General features: G+C 50.6%; 1 protein-coding gene across 2 annotated transcripts in view; it reads left to right on the top strand.

The window, feature by feature from the left end:
• LOC147672018 (mitochondrial coenzyme A diphosphatase NUDT8-like) overlaps positions 1–10,850 on the top strand; it is a 140,774-nt gene extending 129,924 nt beyond the window's left edge. For both annotated transcript variants that reach the window (XM_086948050.1, XM_086948049.1), the window contains exon 5: positions 9,974–10,850. In XM_086948050.1, coding sequence (XP_086804176.1) covers positions 9,974–10,195 — 222 coding nt within the window. In that variant the 3' untranslated portion in view covers positions 10,196–10,850. The remainder of the gene's footprint in view (positions 1–9,973) is intronic.
• Positions 10,851–12,117: the final 1,267 nt, after the last annotated feature.

Here is a 12,117-nt window from a genome sequence, read left to right as displayed (position 1 = left end):
TGAAGCTACCCCAGGACACACTCATGGACCATTCGCCTGCCACTCCTGCAAGTTTACCTGCATCAGGACACACACCAAATCCACTTCCTCCAAACACACCTTCGACTCTAACCAACTGAAGTGCATCCTGCTGAACACCCGCTCGATCCACAGACACGCCACCGAACTCTGGGATCTACTCGACACTACATTACCGGGCATCGCCTTCCTTACTGAAACATGGACATCGCCATAGCCATCCCGGACAATTACAAGATCATACGAAAGACCGCCCCATCCAAACAGGAGGAGGTATCGCCATCGCCCATAAGAACACCATCCGAATCACGACCAGCTCCGACGTCAACCTTGCGGCCGCCGAACACCTTCACTTCCAAATCCACACCTACCCCAGGACCACACTTAGAGGCACCCTCATCTACAGACCACCAGGAACCCGCACAAAATTCAACGAAGACATCACTGACTTCATCAGCCCACATGCCCTCACATCCGAGAACTACATCCTACTGGGAGACCTCAACTTCCACCTGGAAAAGAAAAACGACAGCAACACAACCACCCTTCTGGACAACCTGACCAATCTAGGACTCAAACAACTTGTTGACACCCCCACCCACCTAGCCGGACACACGCTCGACCCTATCTTCACCTCCAGCAAACACATCTCCTTCGATCACACCATAACTCTCCACTGGACAGACCACAGCTGCGTCCACTTCAGCTACAAAAAGACCTCGACCCACAACCCCCCACAACCTATTCCTCAAAGAAACTGGAACAAAATCACCACCGACCAACTCTTCACATCGCTTAACCAAAACCCTCCTGCCATATCATCGGACCCAAACCAAGCTGCCACCAAACTCACACAATGGATCACCCACAGCGCTGACGAATTAGCACTCTTGAAAAACCACCAGATGAAACATGGTAGTAAAAATGCCCCCTAGTTCAACGATGACCTTAAGAAATCCAAAAAGTTATGTCGTACCCTCGAGAAAACCTGGAGAAAAAACCCAACCACTGACAACCTGACCACCTTCAAGGACACCACCCGCAAACACCACCAATTGATCCGATCCTCCAAGAAATCCGCATTCAAGGATCGACTCGACAACAACGCCCACAACAGCAAGGAACTATTCAACATCGTCAAAGAATTTACCAACCCCATCACCGGCACCAACGACATCACTCCCTCCCCAAGACCTCTGCGACTCCTTATCCTCTTTCTTTCACAACAAAATCGCCGACATACATAACAGCTTCGAAAACCAGACCGATCAACAGACCACTCCACCCACCTCCGAACCTAAACTGCACTCTCACAACATTTACGCCTGGAACCCTATCACTACCGAAGACACCATCCGCCTGATGAACTCCATCCACTCAGGCTCACCAACCGACCCATGTCCCCACCACATTTTCAACAAAGCAGACTCCATCATCGCACCCCATCTCCACGATGTCATCAACTGCTCCCTCAACTCTGCAACCTTCCCGGAAAGCTGGAAACATGCCGAACTCAGCGCCCTCCTGAAGAAACCCAGAGCAGACCCCTCGGAACTTAAGAACTACCGCCCCATCTCACTCCTCCCTTTCCCGGCCAAAGTCATTGAGAAAGCCGTCAACAGTCAGCTCGCCGCCTTCCTCGAATCCAACAAATCGCTCAACCCATCACAATCCGGCTTCCGAGCCAAACACAGCACCGAAACTGCCCTAATCGCAGCTACAGACGACATCCGAACACTACTGGACAACGGAGAAACAGTTGCCCTCATCTTACTTGACCTATCCGCAGCCTTCGACACAGTCTGTCATAGCACCCTCATACAACTCCTCAGCAACGTCGGAATACAAGAAAAAGCTCTGGACTGGATCATCTCGTTCCTCGCAGGAAGAACCCAGAGAGTCCGCCTCTCCCCATTCAAATCAGAGGCCACCGAAGTCATCTGCGGCGTACCACAAGGATCATCGCTCAGTCCCACTCTCTTCAACGTATACATGAGTCCCCTCGCATCCATCGCGCGACAACACAACCTCAACATCATCTCCTACGCAGACGACACCCAGTTGATCCTCTCCCTCACCAAAGACCCTAACACCGCCAAAACCAATCTACACGAAGGAATGAAAGAAGTAGCCGATTGGATGAAGAACAGCCGCTTAAAACTAAACTCGGACAAAACGGAAGTCCTCATCTTTGGATCATCCCCCTCTGCCTGGGACGACTCATGGTGGCCACCGGCCCTGGGTACAGCACCCATACCTACAGATCACGCACGTAACCTGGGCTTCATCCTAGACTCCTCCCTCTCGATGACCAGACAAGTCAACGCCGTCTCATCCTCATGCTTCAACATCCTACGCATGCTCCAAAAAATATTCAGTTGGATCCCCACCGAAACAAGAAAGACAATCACCCACGCACTGGTCACTAGCCGACTGGATTATGGAAATACCCTTTACGATGGAACCACAGCCAAACTACAGAAAAAACTCCAACGCATCCAAAACGCCTCAGCCAGACTCATACTGGACATCCCCCGTCATACCCACATTTCCGGTCACCTGAAAGACCTCCATTGGCTTCCCGTAAACAAGAGAATCACATTCCATCTCCTCACCCACGCACACAAAGCCCTCTACGACCTAGGACCAGAATGCCTCAACAAAACACTATCCTTCTACACACCCACCCGCCAACTACGATCATCCAATCAATCCCTCGCCGCAATTCCGCGCATCCATAGATCCACCATGGGAGGAAGATCCTTCTCCTACTTAGCGGCCAAGACTTGGAATTCTCTCCCCACTCACCTCCGTACTACACAGAACCACCTCTCTTTCAGAAAACAGCTAAAAACGTGGCTTTTCGATAAGTAATGCACCGATCATCCCCTCAAGCGCCTTGAGACCCTCTGGGTGAGTAGTGCGCTATACAAATTCTCGAACTTGAACTATTTTACAATTTCACTATTGTAATGAAAATAAAATCCATGTCCGGCTGGACTTGGATAAAAATCTAAGCAGCTCGTCACGGCTTGTCTTATTATCTTTACTGGTTATTTTTGAAAGTGCTTTGGACCGTTGTCCTTTTGAAACTAACTCACACCCTTGGTCCACAGCCACCTATAGGGCCCCCCTTCTTTTTCTTAGCTACTGCTCGAAGAGCCAGGTCTTGAGGAGTCTTCTGAAGGTGAGTAGGTCTTGGGTCTGCCGTATGTGGGTAGGGAGGGTGTTCCAGGTCTTGGCGGCGAGGTAGGAGAAGGATCTGCCGCCGGAGGTCGTTCGTTGGATGCTGGGGAAAGCGGTGAGGGCGAGGCTGGTGGGTGGGGGTGTGAAAGCTGAGTCTGCTGTTCAGGTAGGCTGGTCCAGTGTTGTGGAGTGCTTTATGTGCGTGGGTGAGGAGCTTGAAGGTGATCCTCTTGTCGACGGGGAGCCAGTTTAGGTCTCTCAGGTGGGGGGTGGTGTGGCTGCGGCGGGGGACGTTGACGATCAGTTAAGCGGAGGCGTTTTGGATGCACTGTAGTAGTCGTAGATGTTTGGCTGGGATTCCTGCGTAGAGTACGTTGACGTAGTTCAGTCTGCTGCTGACGAGGGCCTGTGTCACCGTTCTTCTTGTTTCGGTCGGGATCCACTTGTAGATCCTGCAGAGCATGCGGAGGGTGTTGTAGCAGGAGGAGGAGATGGCGTTGACCTGCTTAGACATAGAGAGGGAGGAGTCGAGGATGAATCCTAGATTGCGTGCATGGTCGGTGGGTGTTGGTGCTGTTCCCAGTGTGGTCGGCCACCAAGAGTCGTCCCAGGCTGAGGGGGTGGGTCTGAGGATGAGGACCTCCGCCTTGTCCGAGTTCAGCTTTAGACGGCTGCTCCTCATCCAGTCGGCAACAGCCTTCATTCCCTCGTGGAGGTTAGTTTTGGCGGTGTGTGGGTCCTTGATGAGGGAGAGGATGAGCTGGGTGTCGCCGGCATAGGAGATGATGTTGAGGTCGTGATAGCGGGCCACTTGTGTAAGGGGCCATGTATACATTGAACAGCGTTGGGCTGAGGGATGAGCCCTGAGGGATGCAGCAGACGATGTCGGTGGCTTCGGATCGAGAGGGTGGGAGGCGGACGCTCTGGGTTCTGCCGGAAAGGAAGGACGTGGTCCAGTCAAGAGCCTGCTCTTTGATTCTGGCTTCTAGGAGGCGTGTCTTTAGAGTGCGATGGCAGACCGTGTCGAAGGCTCCTGACAGGTCCAGGAGGATGAGGGCTGATGTTTCGCCGTTGTCTAGTTGGCGCCTGATGTCGTCTGTGGTGGCGATGAACGCTGTCTCGGTGCTGTGGTTTCGCCTGAATTCAGACTTGGACGGGTCCAAGATATTGTTGCCTTCCAGGAGGTGGGCCAGTTGCATGTTGACGATTTTCTCGATGACCTTTGCCGGGAACGGGAGCAGGAAGATGGGCCAGAAGTTCTTGAGGCCCTTGGGGTCCGCTTTGGGCTTCTTGAGGAGGGCGTTGATTTCGGCGTGCTTCCAGCTTTCCTGGGAATGTCGCTGTTTTGAAGGAGATGTTGATGACCTTCCGTAGTTGGGGTGCGATGGCTGCGTCTGCTTTGTTGAATACGTGGTGTGGGCACGGGTCAGACGGAGATCCTGAGTGGCTAGAGTTCATGACCTTGCGAGGTCAGGCGGTTGGCGCTGGTGGTGTTCACAGGGGAGGTGGAGTCTGGCGTAGTCGGGGCGGTCGTGGTGTTGAAGCTGTCATGGATGTCAGCGATCTTGTGGTGGAAGAAGATGGCTCGTGAGTCGCACTGTTCTTGTGAGGGCGGGATGTCGTTGGCGTTGGCGCTGGGGTTGGAGAGTTCCTTTGCGATGCTGAAGAGCTGGTCTTCGGTGACCTTGCTCCAGCAGCAGCGAGGCAGCTGTTGGGTACGGTGGTGCGTGGTTGGTTTCTTGAAGGTGAAATGGATGCAGCGGTGGTCGTTCAGTGGAGTTCGGTGGTGTGGTCGAAGGCGACATGGGAGCCTGTGGAGAAGACGGGATCCAGCATGTTGCCGGCGGCGTGGGTGGGTGCGATGACGAGTTGTCTGAGCCGAGTTTGGCGAGGTTGTCGATCAGGGTGGCGGAGTTGGCGTCGTTGTTCTCGAGGTGAAAGTTCAGGACCCCGAGGAGGATGTAGTCCATGGAGGCGCGTGCGTGGGTGCTGCCGAGGTCTGCGATGGAGTCGCTGAACTGAGCCCATGGTCCAGGGATCTGTAGATGAGTTTTCCTCTGAGGGTGGTGTTGGGGTCGGTGTGGATCCGGAAGTGTAGGTGTTCGGCGGTGTTGAGGGTGTCGTCTGCGTGGGTGGCGACCTTGAGGGTGGACTTGTGGACTATTCTTCCTCCGATTCTGTTGGCGCGATCCCTGCGGGTGATCTTGTAGCCGTCCGGGATTGCTACGGCGATGTCGGGCGCGAGGAGTCGGTACACCAGAGTTTGGTCAGGAAGGCCACGTCTGGGGTGCAGGTGTCGAGCAGATCCCAGAGCTCAACGGCGTGTTTGTGTGCGGAGTGGGTGTTGAAGAGTATGCAGTGGAGGTGGTTGGGTCCAGTCCTTGGCGGTTTGGTGGTTCTGTCACAGGTGAAGTTACAGGTGTGGCAGGAAAAGGGTCAGTGAGTCCGTTTCGGGGCAGCCTGGACGCAGGTGCGGTTTCGGTTGGCGTTGAGTGCGTGGAGGGTGCTGGCGTCATAGGGGATTCTGGTGTTGTGGCGTTCGCAGGGTCCAGGGGTTCTGGCGCTGGGTGCGATCCAGGCGTGGACGGGCGCAGACGGGCTTGCCTTAGGCGTGCCTACGGCGCACCAGCAGCGCACCAGCTGTGCGCGGCCAGTGCACGGCTGCGTCTCGGCCTGTATATGAGGTGGCTTGGGAGGGAGGAGCAGCAGGGAGGCTGGAGCTGGGAGGCGAATGGATGTGCGGGGGGCGGGCCGGCGGGAAACAGCGGCGGGAAAGGGCCGGATCGGGAGCGGCGGGGGGGACAGGGGGAACTGGCGCACAGGGCAGAGTGGAGGAAAAAACCCAGGAAACAAGGAGGCAGCAGGGAGGCAGGAACCAGGCACTCAGGTGACGAGCAGTGGCGTGGGGGCGACCTGCCTGCAAGCAGGGTCAAAGGTCACAAAAAAGTGCAGAAAGGTCACAAAAAACGGGGAAATGAGTGCCACAGAGGCACAAAGGTCACGAGAAAGGGCAGAAAAGGACACAAAAAACGGGGGGAAACAAGTGGCACAGAGGCAGAAAGGTCACAAGAAAGGGCAGAAAGGTTACAAAAAACGGGCGGAAACGAGTGGCACAGAAGCATATAGGTCACAAGAAAGGGCAGAAAGGTCACAAAAAAACGGGGGGAAACGAGTGTCACAGAAGCAGAATGGTCCCAAGAAAGGGCAGAAAGGTCACAGAAAACGGGCGGAAACGAGAGGCACAGAGGCAGAAAGGTCCCAAGAAAGGGCAGAAAGGTCGCAAAAAACGGGCGGAAACAAGTGTCACAGAGGCAGAAAGCTCACAGTAAAGGGCAGAAAGGTCACAAAAAACGGGGGGAAACGAGTGGCACAGAGGCAGAAAGGTCCCAAGAAAGGGCAGAAAGGTCACAAAAAAGGGGCGGAAACGAGTGGCACAGAGGCAGAAAGCTCACAGGAAAGGGCAGAAAGGTCACAAAAAAACAGGGGGAAACGAGTGGCACAGAGGGCAGAAAGGTCACAAGAAGGGGCAGAAAGGTCACAAAAAACGGGGGGAAACGAGTGGCACAGAAGCATAAAGGTCCCAAGAAAGGGCAGAAAGGTCACAAAAAACAGAGGGAAACGAGTGGCACAGAGGCAGAAAGGTCCCAAGAAAGGGCAAAAAGGTCACAGAAATGCAGGGGCAGCCAAGCAACAGAAGGCAAAACGGTGCAGAGAGACACAGGGTCGCGAGGGGAGCAGAAAGAAAAACCGGGCAGAGAGACACAGGGGTAGTGAGGGAGAGAACGGGCACAGGCGGTGCTGTGCGAAGGAGGAGCGACCTACCTGTAATGGTCAAGGGTCGCTCTCCTCACCGCGCAGCGGCCGTCCTATATGGGTAGGTGGGAGGGAGGAGCAGCTGGTAGGCGGGAGGTGGGGTAGCGAATGGGCAGTCAGGGGGTCTGGGCCGCCGTGGACGCAGCGGGGAGGTGGCGAGGAAGAAAACAGAAGGCAAAATGTCACAAGAATACAGGGGGAAACGACTGGCACAGAGGCACAAAGGTCCCAGGAAAGGGCAGAAAAGGTCACAAAAAAACGGGGGGAAACGAGTGGCACCGAGGCACAAAGGTCCCAAGAAAGGGCAGAAAGGTCACAGAAATGCAGGGGCAGCCAAGCAACAGAAGGTAAAACGGGAGTTACGAGAGGAGCAGATGGAAAAACCGGGCAGAGAGACACGGGGGTAGCGAGGGAGAGAACGGGCACAGGCGGTGCTGTGCGGAGGGGGAGCGACCTACCTGGAAGGGTCAAGGGTTGCTCCCCCAGCGAGTTCCTTCAAGCATGCATTTTGTACCAGGCTTATACACCGTCCTAGGCCTATCCTCCCCTGCGTTCACAATAGCCTTAGCCTTCCAGGACACCAATTTACTCCTGCCGGAGTGCACTATCTTAGCCTTATCCGTCCAGGACACCGCCCTAGCCTAGGTCCTCCCATGTTAGCATCCTATCCTTATTCCCCGTGGATACATCTTAGCCTTCATTTTCAAGAGCACCACTCTAACCGTTTACTCCAGTGTAGTATCTTAATCTTCTCCTCCCATAACTCATTGCTAACCTTCTCCTTCTAGGAGGCAATTCTGGCTCAGTGCCCAGGATCAGTCCAAGGTGTGTTTTTCCGTATATTTCTGATATGTTGCTGTACAGAACAAAAGCACTACACAGATAACTGTGGGAGAGGCTAGTATCACTCTTAGTTTTAGTAGTATCACATTTAGTGTTTCTCAGTTTATCCTTGGAAAACTGCCATGTATGAGACAATTCTGCTTGCCAGCCAAGTGAAGGCCGCCATTGCTAGGTCAGGCGGCTTCGCTCGCTCATAGAGTCCAAAGCTAAAGAACGTACAAACAGATACATTCCCTATCACACTCAAATTAGTTTCTGTTTGGGACTGGGTTACATTAATACTGTAACATCAATCATGCAGTAATTGAAACAAAGGGATTAGTAATGGGATTAGACCTCATGCAGATTGAAACTATTGTTCTTCTTTGCAAATGATCTTTACATTTGCTGTCTATTTTACTAGTTGTTTTTGTGTCTTTTTCACACGCAACCATTTTATATTTTTGGGCGTATTTTTTGTTTCACTGTCCCCGATGAATCTTCCGTCCTTTCTCCCCTCTGGGCTCTACAAAGGGCTGTGCATGCTTTTTATGCTTGAATGTACAGCAGATACTTTCTTGTTTAGAGGTTGTACCAGTGAATCGTGTTGCTTTGTTATGCATTGAGTTGTATTGCTCTGTTGCCAAAACAGCCAAATGTATTTATTGTGAGTAATATTTGTGCGGCATGAACGATATACTCTACACCACATCCCCTCCAGGAGTGAGCCTTGACTCTTCAGCTTCTGTTAATCTGTTAATCAGATCCAAGATGACCGGTGTGGTGTGCTTCTCAAAGAGGTAAACACAAGGAGATGATGGACGGAGCGCTGGAACCTTTCAGACACTCCCCCCCCCCCAGTCACAGATCTTGGTTGAATCCATCATCGTTCTTTAGCTCACTCCACCACCCCAGTTCAGACCCCGCCATATGCAAATCAGTCTTGACCCTGTGCCTCATGCGATCAGTCCAGCCCGAACTGCCAAGCCAGGTCTTCCCTGGACAGGAAATAAGCATCCTAGAACTGGTTTCAGGGTAACACACCTCATCAGCCAGGATAGCTTGAATCCAGTGGCAAAGTGAGCGAAGGACCCTCGTCTGGCCATACCCTGACAACTTAGGGCGAACAAAGCAAACATAAGGAGATGATGGACGGAGTGCGGAAACCTTTCAGACACCCCCCCCAGTCATAGATCTGGGTTGAATCCATCATGGTTCTTTAGCTCACTCCACCAACCCAGTTCAGACTCCGCCATATGCAAATCAGTCTTGACCCTGTGCCTCATGGGAACAGTCCAGCCCGAACTGCCAAGTCAGGTCTTTCCTGGACAGGAAATAAGCATCCAAGGACCGGTTTCGGGCTTTCAGCCCTCATCAGCCTGGATAGCTTGATTCCAGTGGCAAAGTGAGCAAAGGACCCTCGTCTAGGCATACCCTGACAACTTAGGGCGAACAAAGCAAACACAAGGAGATGATGGATGGAGTGCAAAATAAGTATGTCTCTGTTATGCTATATTATATTATGTTATGATGAGGTCCCGGAGACTGGAGGGACCACAGGAGATCTCGCAGTTCACATAGGAAAGAGCCAGTCTTCCTCTGTCGCAGTCACTCAGATAGGAGGGTGATGAACCGTTCAATATTAGGGTCTAAGCAAGTTTTCATGTTCAGCCAGTTCCGCAGGGTGTGATGGATAATGGTGCCCTGAGATTCAGGAGGGCCCAGAGTTTTGGGGTGTTGTACTCGCCAATGGTCAGCATGTGCCCTTAACTGTAAGGCTGACCTTTTCTACTTATATGTAACTTGTTTGTTCACACATCTTTGATTGTGTCTGTACAGGTGTATTGAGTTTTGAGTAGGGACTTTGTCCTTGAATTAGAGTTTGACAGACTGATTACTCCACCACAGACGGACAAATATCGCACCAGCATTATCACAAGTTCAATCGGCTATAATGTACCTGTGATACAGTGGATAAGATATCCACCACATTTATGTAGAAGTAAGCCGTCCACCAAACTCTAATTCATGATGTTTATCTACCTATATCTAATTGTGATTAAATATGTACTGAAAATGCCCAACTTTCTGGACCGCTTGCTATTCATGTGGTATCTTCTTCTCTCCTCCCCAGGTGGAATACATCTTTACTCTCACTATCCCGGACCTTTGCTCAGAGGCTAACCAGGGCTACACCCATTTCCGCATGCATGGACGCTACGCCTACACTGTACCTGTCTTCTTTGGAGGGAAGCACAAGGTCTGGGGGCTGACTGCTGTTGTCACTGATTTAGCCCTTAAGCTGCTGGTACCCAGCGCCTATCAGAGCCGGTTGGGCAGATCGCAGAAGGCATGATTCCCACCCATGTGTCATAAACACTATCTGGTTCCGGAAACTGGATCACCCTCCCCATCGGGAGATCCAGACAAAACTGGAGTATTGATATCTAGTCGTCCCCAAGGCCCAAGGGAAAGACGTTGATGGTCAGGAATCCTTTGAGGTGATGAGCATTCAGGTGACCGAGTGCCATTCCTTTGCTCCACCGGCTGCATAGATATTTATATATATCACATGCGTATAAAGTGAGGGCGCCCTCCTGGTACATCCCATCAATGGTCTGAGGCGAGACAGATCTGCCAAAAGAGCACATCCATAACACATTGCAGTGACATCCTGTCCATCACTACCAGACATCAAAGGAAATGAGGTTTTTGGCAAATAAACTGAGCAGATTCATCTTCAGTGAACCTCCTCTCTCTGTTTGTTCTGCTGGATCTCTCTCAGAATTTAGGAAGATACTAAAAATCTGCTGTTTTAACTACTTTCGTTTCGAACCTTCAGACACTAACTTTCTATTCCACGCCAGGATACCATCATCCGTGCGATGCAGGTGTTACACATACAAATGAAATATCATATTTTGTAAGTGTAGTTGATGTGGTTGGTTCTTTCCTGGGGTTGAGCTTTGGTTATTTCCTATATTAAACTTGGTTAGTACAAATTATCTCCATTCTAAGCTTCAAACAGTATTTTTCTTTTGTGTAGTGTTTTGATTGAACCACTCCCTTAGCTGTGAAGACACAAGAACTTGATTCAATATTGATTTCATGTTGTGACTGATTTGCCAGACGGATAAGGTGAGAAACATTGGATCTTAGCTGCTATCATCAGGAGTTTAGGAAAAGAAAGAGAAGGAGCCGGGGAGGCCCAAGTCCAACAACCAGGAAAACAAATGGAAAAGTACCTAGGTGTCTGTTTTCCAAAACAGGTACATGCCGTTTAGCCACTTTAAGAATAGCAAATGCTACCATCGGGCTGATATTGGGATGCAGGGCTTCTAGGAGCTGGATTTGCTATATAGAATATGGTGTGAACCCTAAAACAATTTATGGACTTGTACCACTTAAAATGCTCTGAAATCTGTTAATCGAGAACGGCCTAACCCAGTCATGTAAACTGTATCTTACAGGATTTACACTCTGCAATGTTACTCTTTTGGGTATTTTCATAAATTCCCGTAAGACTTGTGCATAAAGTGTGAAGCCTGTCACGTGTAGCACAGTGCTGCAGGTGTTTTAACTGCAAATTTGATCAGTCAAGATGACCCCTTTTGACTGGCCTAAACACACCATTTCAATGTTAATAAGTCACTCTTTTGTCAGCCTTATTGCTTATGAGGCAGGGAGCATGGTATTTAAATGTAAGACATGTAAAAGTTTATTTAATTTTAAATGTGTCCTTACAATGAAAAGGCCCAAAAGACTGTTTTCTATGTAGCAGGGGTAACTGTTTTAAAGGAAAGCATTGAGATACAGTATTCCATTTAAAATTATTGTCTCTACTTAGGAAACACCTACAGAGTTCATTATTTGACTTTTTGAAACTATTTATAACAAACCCTTGGGCCTAAATATGGGACAGTTTAAAAAAACAATGGTTGTTGCAGGGGAATGCCCACTGCAACACCCATTGCACGCACCTTTCACAATAAGTGTTTCGTGGATTGGGGCATTATTTACAGTGGCTTAACGCCGCCTTGTAAATAAGGCTAAGTAGGTAATGCCAGCAGAACGTCGGAAAAAGTGACGTTCTGGTGGCGTTCACTTCCTGTAAATATGCCCGCGTTTCACTGGTAAAGTTGGATTTGTAATACATATTCTAGAACTGGTACTTTTATAAAGTGGCTAAATACTTGCGTAAAGCCTGTAGAGCAGGGATCGTCAACGTTTTCTGTAATAATTGCTACTTATGATCAATGAAAATCCTCCTGAGCTATT

The sequence above is a fragment of the Lissotriton vulgaris genome, unplaced genomic scaffold, assembly GCF_964263255.1.
Source record: "Lissotriton vulgaris unplaced genomic scaffold, aLisVul1.2 SCAFFOLD_3639, whole genome shotgun sequence".
NCBI lineage: Eukaryota > Metazoa > Chordata > Amphibia > Caudata > Salamandridae > Lissotriton > Lissotriton vulgaris.
The sequence above is the reverse complement of the archived record's forward strand: the minus strand, read 5'-3'. Positions and strand labels throughout refer to the sequence as shown.